We start from the raw sequence: 15,644 nt of genomic DNA, 5'->3' as shown, positions 1-15,644 counted from the left end.
GGAAACATTTTTAGTTGTCACACATCGGGGTGGGGGTCCTCCTGGCATCAAGTAGGCAGAGGCCAGGGATGCTGCTCGACACCCTATAAAGTGCAGAGCGGCCCCCCACAACGAAGAATGACCAGCCCAAAATGTCAGCCAGGCCTCACCTGAGAAACCCTGCTTTAAAATGCAGAAGCCAAGAAAGGGAGCCTGGACAGTGCACTCCCCCTTAGAAACCGCAGTGCCAGGGACCACAGGCAGCACAGAAAAACCAAAGTGTGAGTTAGGGAGATAAACGGAGGGAGGAGAAATATCCTGTCATCTTTCTCAAAGATAATAGGATTTAAACATCCCTCCCATTCCCTGCACGATTGTTGGTGAGCTTGTGGAAAGAACCTGGGACACCGAGTCAGAGAAACTTTGTCCCTGGACCTCACCTCCCTCATTGTAAAACACGAGGCCAGAATCTTTAAGGAAGGCACCTTCCAGGACTGGCATCCAGGCCTTCTTGGGGTCGGGGTCTCGGAGTTTCTTGCTTTAGTCCCTGCCCAGCTTCCCCAGCAGAGGTTTGCAGTTGGAGGGACATGGTCTGTAAGTGATCTCGTTGCTTAATTACACTGTCCCTGGGCAGTGCACACCGCTTTTCGTGATGAGCTCCTTCCTGTGGGCGTGTTTATTCAGCACTCTCTGGGTGCCAGGGATCTTGCCAGTGCCAGGTCCCAGCCCCGAGCGCGCCCTCACTGAGCGCCTCTCCTCTGTGCGGCTACAGGTGCTGGAGGCATGCATGAAGAACTGTGGGAGGAGATTTCATAACGAAGTGGGGAAGTTCCGCTTTTTGAATGAGTTAATCAAAGTCGTCTCTCCAAAGGTCAGTCAGCGGCAGATTCCTCGCTTTTAGGGACTTCTTTTGTGTTCATTCCCATCTCCCATCATACTGGCTTTCACTGCCCATCCAACATCTCCAGGGAGCTGAGATTATTTGTGTCTTGTCCTTAGAGAGCTAGGCCCTGGAGGTAACGGGATGACCAAACAGGCCACAGGGACCGGCAGCTTTTTCTGAAGCGCCCTCAGCCCAAATCTGACAGGTGATGTGGCAGTGGCTGTGTGTTTATCCAGGGTGAGGGCCCATGTAGTGTGGGACTCTAGGTGCCTGGCACACGGCAGTTGTGGGTTTTGTGGGTTTTCTTGGCATGTCTCATGTGGATACGGGGAGCTGGCCTCCGTCATTGCTCCGATGCTCAGCTGGCCGTGTTCTGTTGCACGCTGGTGTGGCCCAGCTCTGGGCCCCCACTTAAAGCAGAGGGAATACTTTTCCATGCTAAAGACATTCTCATGAACACCCTCAAGATAAAATGCGGTTGTGTTTCTGGCAACTTGTGCGTGAAAATGCACGTTCCTCAGAACTCAAAATATCCACCCAACCATGGCCTGCACCACATGGGCATCAGGGTCATAAGGAAGCCTCTCTGTCTTGATGTCCCCAAGGCAGTAAGGAAAGGCACAGAGCAGGGGTGAGCACCGAGGGTGTGGTCTCTGGTGTCAGACTCAGGTTTCCATCCGGCCCTTACACCCTGGAAAAGTCAGATGATCCCAGGCGGCAAATGGGGACGCCACCCCTACTGACGTGGCTGCTGTGCAGATGAGTAAGGTCATGAATGCACTTACAGGACACCTCCTGGCCCCCTGCCTATCCACAGACTGTATCCAGATGGACACAGCCACACCACAGGGAGTCCTTCCCCTCCCCACACTGTCTCACACACACTTGGACACCTGTGGATTTTGAGTAGGACCATAGCTGCTGAGCAGCCACACCATTGCTGTGGAGGGAGCCTTACACTTTCTCTGCCTCCGAACTGTACTTACTAGGTCCTCTCATTTTCTTTTGCCATGTAGTACCTGGGGGACAGGGTGTCTGAGAAAGTGAAGACCAAGGTTATTGAGCTGCTGTACAGCTGGACCATGGCCCTGCCAGAAGAAGCAAAGATCAAAGACGCCTACCACATGCTGAAGAGACAGGGTACGTGCCTGCCTGCCCGCAGCCTCCAGGCAGCCCTCGAAGGCTGGCCCAGGCAAGGAGAGAAGGGAAGGTTTGGGATCCGCAGAGTCCCTCCTGAAGAGAACAGCATTTGTCCCCAGGCAAGGCTGAGTCGGAGTTGGATGGGATAAGGTGTAGCGGCCTGCCCTCCACCCTGCTACCCTTTGCAGGTCTTGATCACAGGGACGTGGCCCTTGGTGTATGAGGAGGGGTGACAAGGCGACCACAGCCTGAGTGCATGTGCTGCCATGTCCCCTTTCAGGCATAGTGCAGTCTGACCCACCAATTCCTGTGGATAGGACGCTGATCCCCTCTCCACCACCTCGTCCCAAAAACCCTGTTTTTGATGATGAGGAGAAGTCCAAGGTAAAGGACACCCTGGGCCTGGGATTTTCTTGTATGAGAGTGGGTGGCAGCAGGGGAATGTGGTTTGCACTGTGCTGTGGGGAGCTCTCTGGGGTTTCCCTGGGGTAAGGGTGCTGCCTCTTCCCTTCACCTCTGATTTCCTGCTCTCAGCTTTTAGCCAAACTGCTGAAAAGCAAAAACCCAGATGACCTGCAGGAGGCCAACAAGCTCATCAAGTCCATGGTGAAAGAAGTGAGTGGGCCCCGGTCCTTCAGGCTCGGGGTGGAGGAGCCCATGGCCACACAGCAAAAGCCGCTTTGCCCCTGGACACGGGCCTGTTTTGTTCTCCCCTGCTGCCAGCTGCCCTGCCTGTGCCCCAGAGGCTGAGAGTGGGAGGAGGAGCACAATAGCTTCCGCAGGAGCACGGAAGAGAGGCGTGGGTTGGGAGCAGGGATGGGAAAGCAGAAGTGTATACTGGGCCCCAGGCACCCCACACTGAAAGGAGCTTCCGAGCCTCTGTACTTGTGTTGAGGGGTAAGGTGTGACCTGGCGGAAGTGGAAAGACAGTCAAGTGATGCTCTCTTTCTCTTGAACTTCTTCATTGGGGCAGGACGAGGCACGGATCCAGAAGGTGACCAAGCGTCTGCACACGTTAGAGGAAGTTAACAACAACGTGAGACTGCTCAGTGAGATGCTGCTTCATTACAGCCAGGAGGACTCTTCGGACGGGGACAGAGAGCTGATGAAGGTGGGACTGCCGACGGCAAAGACTGCCTCCCGGGGCTGCGCTGCCTTCCAGGAGCTCAGCCAGCATTTGCCAAGCACCTGCCTTGTCAGAGACACAGCCTGTGCACTTGGCAGTGTATTCATGACCTTACTCATCTGCACAACAGCCACGTCAGTAGAGGGTGGTGTCCCCATTTGCCTCCTGGGATCAGCTGACTTGTCCAGGGTGTAAGGGCCAGATGGAAACCTGAGTCTGACTCCAGAGACCACGCCCTTGGTGCTCACCCCTGCTCTGTGCCTCTCCTTACTACCTTGGGGACATCAAGACAGAGAGGCTTCCTTGTAACCCTGATGCCCATGTGGTGCAGGCCATGGTTGGGTGGATATTTTGAGTTCTGAGGAACATGCCAGCCTGGAAGGCAGGAGGGGACTGACTTCCCCTGACCCATCCTGGTGACTGCTACCTAGACAAACATCCTGGGTGACGTGGTGTGGTGGTGGCTGGTGGCAAGAAGATGTGTGCTGTGGTCCCAGCTCTGCTGATAATTGACCGTGGCAATTGGCACATCCCCGTCATTTTCTGGGCATGAACCCTGAATGAATCAGATGATCTCTAAGGGGCTTTGTGGTTTGATTTTTATGTCTGAGTCTCTTTCAGGAGCTGTTTGATCAGTGTGAGAACAAGAGGCGGACTTTATTTAAACTCGCCAGTGAGACTGAGGACAATGATAACAGTTTGGGTGAGTGAAAGAGCGACGGTCAGGGATAAGCCAGGCGTTTGGATATGTGAGTGGGAACTGTCACAACAGGAGTGAGAAGTCTCTCTTTCCTGCTCCAGGGGACATCCTGCAGGCCAGTGACAACCTCTCCCGGGTCATCAACTCTTACAAAACAATTATTGAAGGGCAGGTCATCAATGGCGAGGTGGCTACCTTAACCCTGCCTGACTCAGAAGGTGAGATGCTCTGGTCCCCAACTCTAGACTCCTCCAGACCAGCCTCAGGTCCCTACCATGAAGCTGCGGGTGTAGGCTGGCCAGCGTGGTGGTGTTGCACAAGGCCCAAGGGAGTTCTTTGCCATTCCAAGCAATCCTCCAGCTTCCCAGAGGCCTGGAGATGTGGGTGGGAATTTCCCCGCCTGCTTTCTCAGGCTTGCTTTGCAGCATCCCCTGGCAGAGATGCCATTGGATTAGGCCAGAGGCTGTAGCAGTAACCTCTGTGCCTAGGGTGCTGCCTCCTGCCACACAGCCACTAGAAGACCCCTAATTATTCCTGTTCTGCTCTGTTGACCTATCCAGGAAACAGTCAGTGCAGTAACCAAGGCACGCTCATCGACCTTGCGGAGCTGGACACGACAAACAGTTTGTCCTCCGTGTTGGCCCCAGCACCCACTCCACCCTCCTCAGGAATCCCGATCCTCCCTCCACCACCCCAGGCCTCAGGACCTCCACGGAGCTGCTCCTCTAGCCAGGCCGAGGCCACCCTGGGGCCCAGCAGCACAAGCAACGCCCTCTCCTGGCTGGACGAGGAGCTGCTCTGCTTGGGTGCGGCCCACAGGGGGCGTCAGGGGCATCCCCTGACAGGGCTCTGGGAGGAAGAAGGGTGTGCAGAATTAGGAGGAGCCCTGAGCGGGGCCCCAGTGTGACTGTTGGGGTGGGCAAAGAACCCTGAGTTGTAGGTAGTCAGTGAAGTTTAGCGACCCTGAGGGCCTCAGGGCCATCCTCCCGGTGGACTCTGCCTCCTGCCCTGCACCCGGCCCCACAGGCCCCCCACTTCTGCATCATGGACTGGAGGGCTCCATTCCCCTCTGGAGGCTGCCTGCAGAACAGCTTCTCCCTGCACCTTCACCCATTGATGTCACTTGTCACCTGACCCCTCCTCAGGCAAGGTGGGGCTAGGGCTGCCTGGCTCAGAGCCTCTTCTCATCCGGTTTTTTTCTCTGTTGTCAGGCCTCGCCGACCCAGCCCCTCATGTTCCTCCCAAAGAGTCAGCTGGGAACAGCCAGTGGCACCTGCTCCAGGTAGGGGCACAGGATCAGTGACAGCACTACTGTGCCAAGGACCTCTACTTTCCAGCATCATGTCTCCTGGGCTGCAGTTAGCTGTCCTTCCCCTCCAGAGCGTGCCAGCTGCAGCGGGAAACAATGAGTGCCTCCGGGGCTGTCTTGCGTGCAGTCCTTGGAGGGCTGCGCCCTGTTCCAGCGGCAGGCCCTCCCCACCCACCCTCGGCTCACCACCCTTTCTGTTGCTCATAGAGGGAACAGTCCGACTTGGACTTCTTCAGCCCCAGGCTGGGGACCGCTGCCTGTGGCGCCTCCAACGCTCCTCTGCTCCAGCCCTCAGCACCCTCCTCAAGCAGCTCCCAAGCTCCACTGCCGCCTCCCTTCCCAGCTCCTGTGGTCCCAGCCAGTGTTCCTGCCCCCAGTGCAGGCTCCTTCTTGTTTTCTACTGGAGTGGCCCCAGCCTTGGCCCCAAAAGTTGAGCCCGCAGTTCCTGGGCACCATGGCTTGGCGTTGGGCGACAGCGCGCTGCACCACCTGGATGCCCTTGATCAGCTTCTAGAAGAGGCCAAAGTGTAATGAGTGGGAGGAGATGTGGGGTTGCTGAGGGTTGGGCCTGAATGTGTCAGAACCAGAGCTAACTTTGAAGGGGTGGGGGTGCCTTGTCAGTCAGGCTGGAAGGCAAGGGGTGGGCCTGGGTAAGAGCATGGCCAAGGGGCCTTGGGTGAGAGTCCTGCAGCTCTGGCTGGCTCTCTGATGTGCTTTCCATCCTTCCCACCTCCCAGGACCTCGGGCTTGGCGAAACCCGCTACCTCCCCTCTCATCCCCACCACCACCCCAGCCAGGCCTCTCCTTCCCTTCTCCACGGGGCCCGGCAGCCCGCTCTTCCAGCCACTGAGTTTCCAGTCCCAGGGCAGCCCCCTGAAGGGGCCTGAGCTCTCCCTGGCCAGCATCCACGTGCCCCTGGAATCGATCAAGCCTAGTAGGTGTTGGAGGATTGAGGTGGGTGGGGTGGTGGGGCCTACAACCACGGACCTGTAGGACATGCGACACGGATGGATCCAGGTACTCTTTGCAGGGGGTCCCTTAAAACCAGGCAGGCCTCCCTGCCTGCATTCTGGGTCTTAAGCTCCTCACTGAGCGCCCCTCCCAGATTCCGTTAGGAAGCATTGGACTCATCGTGACCGCGGAGTAGCCCTTTTCTCCTCACCGCTGGGGCTCTGTTGGGTGTCTCTGGTGCTGCTCCTCCCACACTCACATGTCATGTTCTTACAGGCAGTGCCCTTCCTGTGACAGCCTACGATAAAAACGGCTTCCGCATCCTCTTCCACTTTGCCAAGGAGTGTCCCCCAGGACGACCTGACGTGCTGGTGGTGGTGGTGTCCATGCTGAACACGGCTCCCTTACCTGTCAAGAGCATCGTGCTGCAGGCTGCAGTGCCCAAGGTACCAGTGTCTCCCTGGGGCCAAAACCACCTTATCTTGACCCTGTTGTGTAGAGGCCTTTGCAGCCAGCAGGTGGCAGTGTGTGTGTGCACTGCGGGTTCCATCTGGGGCACCGGCCAGGTCTCTTCAAAGGAGCTTCTCTCTCTTTAGTCAATGAAAGTGAAGTTGCAGCCACCTTCTGGGACAGAACTCTCTCCATTTAGCCCCATCCAGCCACCTGCAGCCATCACCCAGGTCATGTTGCTGGCCAATCCACTGAAGGTGAGCAGCAAAGAACCCAGGGGTCCCAGCCTGAGGCCCCAGCTGCCCCAGATTAGGACCTCAGGACCACCACCTCCCAGCTGGAAGTGTTTTGACTGTAGGATTGACACATCGCTTTGCTGCCTTAGGTTAAGCATCTGAGCATGGTTGGGGTTGCGGGGAAAAGGGACCATTCCTCTAGCACAGAGAGGGTAGCAGAATAGAGGGCGTCCTGCCGAGGGGCCGCCCGGGCTGGATCTCACTTGCTGCCCTCTGTCACAGGAGAAGGTGCGGCTTCGGTATAAGCTGACCTTCGCCCTGGGGGAGCAGCTGAGCACAGAGGTGGGCGAGGTGGACCAGTTCCCTCCTGTGGAGCAGTGGGGGAACCTATGACCCCAGAGGACGCTGTGATCTCCACCTTGAAGCCAGGCAGGCTGCCCTGAGACGAGGAGGGCTCTGGTCCCGTCACTCTCCATGCCCTGACAACAGTGCTTGTAGCTTTGATGTGGAACAGGGGCCCTGGGCATTTCTGCTGAGAACCAAACTGCTGCTGTGATAACCTCTCCTTTGGCCCCTAAAAGGACCTGTTTTTATCTTCCTGTGTGAGTTGAAGTGGCCATATGCTGTCAGGGGTGGGGAGTGGCCCCTGACTTCACTGCTGTCCCGGGAACACGGACCCCCAGGCTTGGCGTAGGTGTTTGCTTCCTTCTACTGGCATTCACTGAAGCCACCGGGGTGGGGGTGGGAGTCTCTAAAGAGAGACTGTCATGGGTCATTCCCCACAAGAGCCACATCCTCACACCTGACAGATGCACGGCCCAAGGGGCTGCAGCCCTGTTGCAATTCCATGCTTCCCCCGCCAGCCAGCTCCTGCTGCCATCCCCAGGGAGGTGGCCCAGAATAAAGAACTGGCATACTGCAAAGTCCCCAGCCCTGCCTCTGGTGGACAGCATCGTCCTGGAATGGCCACGGAGTGATGAGCTGTGTGCTTGTCTCTGGCAGTGGCAGGCTGTGTCCTATGGACATCTTGGCAGGACATGGAATTTGGCCTCATGACAGGCCCAACTAGGCATAGGAAGGAAAACGAAGAGAGCCAGTATTTCCCCTTCTCCAGAAGCAGGTACTCAGCTTTCTGGGAAAAGCGTGCCTCCAGCCATGGGGACCGGCCATCCTACTGACTACCTCTTGCTTGGCATGAAATAAACTGCTATCCTCCCCTTGGAATCTACCGCCACTCTACATCCTACTGCTTTGGCCTCCCTCTCCTCTCACCAGATGGCATGTGGTGTTGCACTTGTGGCTGGACACAGGAGGCCTCAGGATCACAAATGTTGCACTAGACATATATCCTAATGTGCTGCCCAGAAACCTCAACTGTTCCCCAGCTCCTGAGGGGCACTGTCAGCGAGATGCTGGGTCTGGAGGTGATGAGATCAGGGGCCACACTTGAGCCGAGTCACCAGACCCTATTGCTTCAACAGTGCTTGGCCCCAGCCAGCTTGTCCCGGCCACTCTAGCTGCTGGATGTGATCCTGGGACATGGACTCCAAGCCTCCCTCACAAAAAAAAAAAGAAACAATCACCAGCTGCCATAGACACGGGGGAAGCTTGTGGAGCTCAGGTGAACAAGCTCAGCAATCAGACATCTCTGGGGAAAGGAAGGTGGCACAGACCACGTTCCCTGGTTCCTCCCTGCCCCTTGCCAGGCTTCCTTATTCCTTACTATGGAAGAGGTCATATCCCTTCCCTGCCCCTCGCTGTCTTTAGCAAGCAGGTTTCACTGCTTCATTAGAAGAGGACAGGTCAAAAGTGAATCATTTTTCACTACTTAAGGAATAAATCCAAGAGCTTTCCAGAGACTGGCTGCTGCAGCCCTGGGAATGTCTGTGGAATTACCATGTGGAAATGGAACTTTCTGTTACGCTCTAGACATTACAATTACTTGAGTGTTACTCGTTACTACTGAGGTCAATGCTTCGTGGCAAATGGCTGTACTGGATGTACCAACTCTGCTGCCCTTGTTTTGCTGCATGTTAAATAAAACCATTTTCACTGTACTTGGAATCTTCCTAGTATAGATGCCATTTACCCTGATGGAGGAAAAGGTACCACCTATGAATCCTAGATATACATGAGAGGACAGCCTATGATAGAACTGCCCAAGGTTTTTGTTAAAAGTGCGGGTTCCTGTACGCTTATATTTTAAGGGAACTAAATAACCAAAATGTTAAGTGTTCCAGAAGAGATGAGGCAAGATTTCAGAAGCACAAGTATACCACCAAGTGTTCTTGTTCAGATTTCCAAGACACTGCAGTCACCACAACTTTGGGGGTTTCTTTTTTTTTTTTTTAACAGAGATGGAGTCTCCCTATGTTGCCCAGGCTGGTCTCAAACTCCTGGGGTTGAGGGATCCTCCCAAAGTGCTGGGATTACAGACGTGAGCCACTGCACCCGACCTGGGGGGTGATTTCTTATCTAAGGAGGCACAGGAAGACAGTTCCGTATCAGATAGAACATAAAACAAAGTCGGGTGTGGTGGTTCACGCCTGTAATCCCAGCACTGTGAGAGGCCAAGGCGGGCAGATCACAAGGTCAGGAGTTCAAGATCAGTCTGGCCGACACAGTGAAACCTCATCTCTACTAAAAATACAAAAAAATTAGCGGGGTATGGTGTACACCTATAATCCCAGCTACTTGGGAGGCTGAGGCAGGAGAATCATGTGAACCCTGGAGGCGGAGGTTGCAGTGAGCTGAGATCGTGCCATTGCACTCCAGCCCAGGCGACAGTGCAAGACTCCGTCTCAAAAAAAAAAAAAAAACAAGCATTTTTTAATCTTATACCTCAGGTTCAGACTGGACAGATAAAAAATTCCCTGGGTGGACTCTTAAGAACCTACATTTGCAAAACAACATTTATTCTTTTAAAAAAATCTATATACATTGCCATACAGATAGCACATTGAAGCAGTCCTCAGGAACCTTCCAGTGAGCCTTCTCTTATAATTGCCCGAGCAAGATTTCGTGCCAGAGCAAGTCTCAGCATTTCCACCTTGGTGGTCTCTATGTCGTCATCCTGCAAAGCAGAGAGCGCCAGCATGAGATAAGAGCAGGAAGGAGCCCTTTCACACTCCGAAGGTTCTAGCTAATCCAAAGGTAGAGGGCACTTAACATTCATAGTAGCTTCCAGCAAATTATCGATATAAAAGAAAGCAATACCAAAGGGCCATACTGGAAATGATGAACAGCAAAGAACAAAATGTAGTAATCAGAACACTAGAATCCCTGATTTTCTCCTAAAAGAAGGTGGTGTGTGAATTACACAGGTTAAGGGGAACAGAGGCACATGTGTCCATAGGAGCCAGTGTTTCTGGAGGGAAGGGGAAGCCTGAGATAGAGGGAGCCTTTTCCCACCTCCATGTGGAACCATCAACCCAAAAGTGAAAATGACCTGGAGCTGCTCGGTATCAGATTCTCCATGCACAGGTCTTCTTGACGTCAAGTCCTCCAGACACCGCATCAACTCGTAAGTCTGTTCTGCTGAGAAAATCACCTAGGGAAGAGAGCCTGCCTTGCTTGGCTGCCCCCAGCCCTGGCCTGCACTGGTTGGGGCAGGGGCCCATGTTCGGACGTTCTTCCTTTCATGCCCTTCGCAAGAGTGTGCTTTGTATACAAATACCTCATTTCAAATCAAGCAGTGTTTCCTGTGTGAGTCTAGAATTCCAGAGAGGGTGCTAAGGGGAATACACACGCGCAGGCAGAACAAAGGAGGAAACACGCACATCGGCAACAGCTATACAACTAAGCTCCAACAGGGACTGACAAGCAAAGAAAACCACCGCTGCTGCAACCTTCACCTGTTTCTGTTCCAAAAGGGGCAAGGCATCTGTCAGCAGAGTCATCCAGAAAGACCGAGGGGCAATCCGAGACGTCATCAAGGACAGGAGGAGAGAAGCTGCGTCAGCAAAACGCTTCTCCCCGTACATACGGTGGAACTCGCGATACTTTCCTATGGCGAAACAAGAGCACTGGGTAACCTGCATATTCCCCCAAATTGCCCAAGTGACACCTACAAAAGTCACCCTGGCCCTAAACAAAAGAAAAACCTCAGACCAGCCACTCCACAAAGCAGGAGATTTTTTCTGTCTCCAAACTCATAGGTCCCAATGAGATGCAGACCAAGAGCATTCAAAGCAGACTTGGAAGAACTCCAAAGAGCCAAATCGGAGGAAACATCAGAGTCAAAATACATAACAAGAGTCATGGATTAAAAGAGATTGACTACGCCAGGCGCGGTGGCTCATGCCTATGCCTGTAATCCCAGCACTTTGGGAGGCCGAGTCAGGTGGATCACCTGAGGTCAGGAGTTTTGAGACCAACCTGGCCAACATGGTGAAACCCCGTTTCTACTAAAAATACAAAAATTAGCCGGGTATGGTGGTATGCACCTGTAGTCCCAGCTACTCAGGAGGCTGAGGAGGAAGAATGGCTTGAACCCGGGAGGTGGAGGTTGCAGTGAGCCAAGATCATACCACTGCACTCCAGCCTGGGTGACAGAGTGAGACTCCGTCTCAAAAAAAAAAAAAAAATGGAGGCACTGGCCAGGCACAGTAGCTCACACCTGTAATCCCAGCACTTTGGGAGGCCGAGGCGGGCGGATCACTTGAGGTCAGGAGTTCCAGGCCAGCCTGGCCAACGTGGTGAAACCCCATCTCTACTAAAAATACAAAAATTAGGCGGGGTGCGGTGGCTCACGCCTGTAATCCCAGCACTTTGGGAGGCCGAGGCAGGCGGATCACAAGGTCAGGAGATCAAGACCATCCTGGCTAACACGGTGAAACCCCATTTCTACTAAAAATACAAAAAATTAGCCAGGCGTGGTAGCGTGCGCCTGTAGTCCCAGCTACTTGGGAGGCTGAGACAAAAGAATCGCTTGGACCCGGGACCTGGGGGCTGCAGTGAGCTGAGATCACGCCACTGCACTCCAGCCTGGGTGACAGAGTGAGACTCTGTCCCAAAAAAATAAATAAAATACAAAAATCAGCCAGGCGTGGTTCCGCATGCCTGTAATCCCAGCTACTTGGGAGGCTGAGGCACGAGAATTGCTTGAAGTCAGGAGGTGGAGGTTGCAGTGAGCCTGGCAGCCTGGGCCACAGAGCGAGTAAGATTCTGTCTCAAAAAAAAAGAAAGAAAGAAAAACATGGAGGCACTAAGGAGATGTAACAGCCAAACTCATGATCCTGGACATGACGGAGGATGTTTCTGGGACCACTGATGCAATGGGAATATATGAAGGAAGCACTGGGAGAAGTCTGACATGATCCCTGTAACCTCCCCAACTACCCACTTGTGCCCAAAGCACAGGGCACAAAACCCAGAGACTCACCCAGGAATGTCAGTCGGTCACTGAGCATCATGGCTGGCCCCAGGTTGTCAATGAGATCCAAATCAGAAAAGCAGCCTCGCTCACAGTAATCCCTGAGGAACCTGCAGGGCCCGGCCCAATCAGAGCAGCAGTCTCAGGCCCACCTCAACCACCCAGTCCCTGGGAAGCCAACACTAGCGGCACCCACCTGTCTGACACGAGTGTGGCAAAGGCGGCATCCTTAGCACGGATGCTCCAAGAGAGGGCAGAACCCAGGCGATTGTTGCGGACAGCTTTCATGGCTAAGATCTTACAAATGCTGCGAACTTTCAGGGGAAAAAAGGTAAACGGCTTTCACTCCACAAATCACTCCATTCCTGAGCCCCGTGGGGACCGGAGTGGCCTCACAGCCTCACTCCACTGCAGAGCCACTCTTTGGGCTCTAAATGCAGCTGGATCGGCAGAGCTAGAAACTCAGGCTGATTAACAGTGTCTGGGATCTGCTAAGAGTGTAAGTGCCCATCACGGCAAGACTGGCTCTATGAGTGTGTGTGGCTTCAAGGGTAGCAAAATGTTGCTCCCTACATGTCAGCTCTTCTATTTTTTTTTCTCCCTACGTGTCAGCTCTTCTATTACCTCTCCAGATGCCTCAAATCACATCTTCCTGTGGATCGTGAATACCATACGCTTTCACAAATAGTCGTGAACATGCAACTGCCTCTCTGCAGGGTAATAACTCATGTTTACATCACTCAACAGTGAGGGGAGAAAGGAAGGGGCAGACTTGGTCATCCTCATTCCACTCTCTCTGCTTTTCTGGAGCCACCTCCAGCACTGCTTCCCCACTGAGCCAGGCTGAGCTAGCAATAGCAACCCACCTGGACAGAGAAACAGCGCCAACCCCAGCCCTGACCTCGTGGAATCAAGTGTGTGAGAAAAGGGGCGGCTCAGGCCTTTCCAGGTGGCGTGTAGATTTTGTCTGGGTTCCAGTGGATCCCTAGCTTTCCTGTCCCTCCCAAATAATTATCCCATCTCTTAGTTTACCTCTTGGCGTCCACAGCCCCAAGTCGCCAGTGTGGCTTGTGAGGAGGAGGATGGCTGGGGTAGGCATAAAGTGTGACCTCAGGATCCCCTGACTCCCGCGTCCCACAGATGGTAGGCTGGGAGCAGGGCCAGCTCACCTTGTTCAGTCATCTGCCGCTGCTCACAGATCCGCAGCACCTTGAGGGCTTTCTGCTCGGTGTTCAGAGGTATCCGTTCAATGTGCAGCTCCAGGGAGACTCGGCCCAGCTCGGGGCAGTAATCAAAGTAATCCACCCCCAGCTGCCACAGGCTGCAAAGGTTCGAGGAGGACAGGCATGAGGTGCTGCCTCATGGCTCCGAGGACTGGCACCTGCAGCTCCCTTTCACCCACCCTTCCGAAGCCTTCAGGGAGCCAACTGGGAGAGAACAGTCCAAGCTCCAATGGCATCCGCATGCTGAAGAGCACCCGCATAGCCCGCACCCATGGGGTCCTTCCTACCTGGGATGAGCAAACAGTCCCGAGGCGTACTCCAGCAGGAGGAACTCTCTCATGTTGGAACCGAAACTGGAATAAAACATAACAAAAGACCAAGACTCCTGGCCTGCCCTCTTCAGGGCCCCCTTAGCCCAACCTCCCTTTCAGGCATTCAGTTCACCCCACCCTCGAGGGCTTGGTGGTAAGAAGAGGAGGATCGGCGCCTCCAGGCCACTTACTAGAGGTTGTGTGACTGGAGGAGCTTGCAGTGGTCCAGCAGGTCTGTCAGGTGGGCCACAAACCACCAGTTGCTCAGGGCGATGCTGCAGATTCAGACACCAAGGCAAGAAGGAAAATCAGGGCACAGGCCGTGTCCCACAAGAGTGGGGGTGAGCAAGAACCCCACATGTCCTGTCCCTCAAAGAGATGGGGCCGGGCGTGATGGTAGCTCATGCCCGTGATCCCAGTACTTTGGGAGGCCAAGGCAGGCAGATCACCTGAGCCCAGGAATTTAAGACCAGCCTGGGCAACATGGCGAAACCCCACCTCTACAAATACAAAAATTAGCCAGGCATGGTGGCACACACCTGTAATCCCAGCTACTCGAGAAGCTGGGGTGGGAGGATTGCTTGAGCCTGGGAAGCAGAGGCTGCAATCGGCTGAGATCACGCCACTGCACTCCAACTTGGGTGAGAGAGCACAACCGTATCTCAAAAAAACCAAAAGAAAATTGCTCAGAAAGTAGTTGAGATGGAGTCTTGCTGTGTCACCCAGACGGGAGTGCACTGGTGAGATCTCGACTCATTGCAACCTCTGCCTCCCAGGTTCAAGCAATTCTCATGCCTCAGTCTCTTCAGTAGCTGAGATTACAGGCATGCGCTACCACACCCAGCTGGAAAGTAGCTTTTGAATGTTCTCACCACACGCACACCAAAAGGGTCACTATGTGAGGTGACGGATGTGCTCACTAGCTTAATTTCACAATGTATACGTCTATCAAAACCTGTTGTTGGCCGGGCACGGTGGCTCACATCAGTAATCCCAGCACTTTGGGAGGCTGGGGTGGGAGGATCACGAGGTCAGGAAATCGAGACCATCCTCGCTAACATGGTGAAACCCCATCTCTACTAAAAGTACAAAAAATTAGCCAGATGTTGTGGTGGACACCTGTAGTCCCAGCTACTCTGGAGGCTGAGGCAGGAGAATGGCGTGAACCTAGGAGGCGGGGCTTGCAGTGAGACAAGATCGCGCCACTGCACTCCGGCCTGGGTGACAAAGTGAGACTCCATCTCAAAAAAAAAAAAAACAAAAAAAAAAACATGTTGTTACACCTTGGCCGGGTGCAGTGGCTCACTCCTGTAATCCCAACACTTTGAGAGGCTGAGGCGGGTGGATCACTTGAGCTCAGGAGTTCAAGACCAGCCTGGCCAAGATGGCAAAACCCCATCTCCACCAAAAATACAAAAGTTAGCTGGGCGTGGTGGCGTGTGCCTGTGGTCCCAGCTACTCAGAAGGCTGAGGCAGAAGATCGCTTGAGCCCAGAAGGCAGAGGTTGCAGTAAGCTGAGATCGCGCCACCACACTCCAGCCTGAGTGACAGGGCAAGACTCTGTCTCAGAAAAAAAAAAAAAAAAAAAATGTTGTACACCTTAAATACATACTACTTTGTTAATCACACCTCAATAAAGCTGGGGAAAAAAATGGGACGGAGTGGGCTGGGCCAGGGGAAAGGACACCTCAGCTTCCCAAAACAGCTGCTGCTACCCAGATTTCTAGCTGATGGTTATGTCGAAACCATTAGAGAAGCCAGTGAAAAGGCTCTAGGGGACCCAGGCTAAGGGAGCCAAAGCCTTATAGCCTGCACGAAAGCCACCCGCAAGTGCAAGGAAGGGCTGAGACGGTGCCCGGTGTCTTCCCAAAGGATCCAGCAGCCTCCAAGGCTGGAAGGCAGCAAGCACTGAGAGCAGAGAACTAACAACACAACTCAAGTGACGGAGACCAGACATAGTGC

At 54.0% G+C, this 15,644-nt stretch overlaps 2 protein-coding genes across 14 annotated transcripts in view; one reads left to right on the top strand and one right to left on the bottom strand.

Moving 5' to 3' along the window:
* GGA3 (golgi associated, gamma adaptin ear containing, ARF binding protein 3) overlaps positions 1–15,644 on the top strand; it is a 33,705-nt gene that overhangs the window by 16,442 nt on the left and 1,619 nt on the right. For 3 of the 11 annotated variants that reach the window (XR_008514928.2, XM_054535173.2, XM_054535175.2), the window contains exons 4-16: positions 752–850; positions 1,879–2,002; positions 2,283–2,386; positions 2,537–2,617; positions 2,976–3,113; positions 3,750–3,831; positions 3,930–4,046; positions 4,389–4,634; positions 5,040–5,110; positions 5,345–5,664; positions 5,875–6,071; positions 6,365–6,534; positions 6,685–6,795. Coding sequence is in view for 9 of the 11 variants with exons in the window: in XM_054535173.2 (XP_054391148.2) it covers positions 752–850; positions 1,879–2,002; positions 2,283–2,386; positions 2,537–2,617; positions 2,976–3,113; positions 3,750–3,831; positions 3,930–4,046; positions 4,389–4,634; positions 5,040–5,110; positions 5,345–5,664; positions 5,875–6,071; positions 6,365–6,534; positions 6,685–6,795 (1,860 nt within the window). In the remaining 2 variants the exon portion in view is untranslated. 11 annotated transcript variants of the gene reach the window in all.
* NUP85 (nucleoporin 85) overlaps positions 9,669–15,644 on the bottom strand; it is a 31,066-nt gene continuing 25,090 nt past the window's right edge. For all 3 annotated transcript variants that reach the window (XM_002827823.4, XM_002827824.6, XM_024234958.3), the window contains 8 exons: positions 13,874–13,957; positions 13,659–13,724; positions 13,318–13,469; positions 12,345–12,462; positions 12,158–12,258; positions 10,629–10,780; positions 10,223–10,324; positions 9,669–9,847 (listed from right to left, as the gene is read on the bottom strand). In XM_002827823.4, coding sequence (XP_002827869.3) covers positions 9,746–9,847; positions 10,223–10,324; positions 10,629–10,780; positions 12,158–12,258; positions 12,345–12,462; positions 13,318–13,469; positions 13,659–13,724; positions 13,874–13,957 — 877 coding nt within the window. In that variant the 3' untranslated portion in view covers positions 9,669–9,745. The remainder of the gene's footprint in view (positions 9,848–10,222; positions 10,325–10,628; positions 10,781–12,157; positions 12,259–12,344; positions 12,463–13,317; positions 13,470–13,658; positions 13,725–13,873; positions 13,958–15,644) is intronic.

The sequence above is a fragment of the Pongo abelii genome, chromosome 19 (assembly GCF_028885655.2).
Source record: "Pongo abelii isolate AG06213 chromosome 19, NHGRI_mPonAbe1-v2.0_pri, whole genome shotgun sequence".
Lineage (NCBI taxonomy): Eukaryota > Metazoa > Chordata > Mammalia > Primates > Hominidae > Pongo > Pongo abelii.
This window is presented reverse-complemented; position numbering and strand designations above follow the sequence as displayed.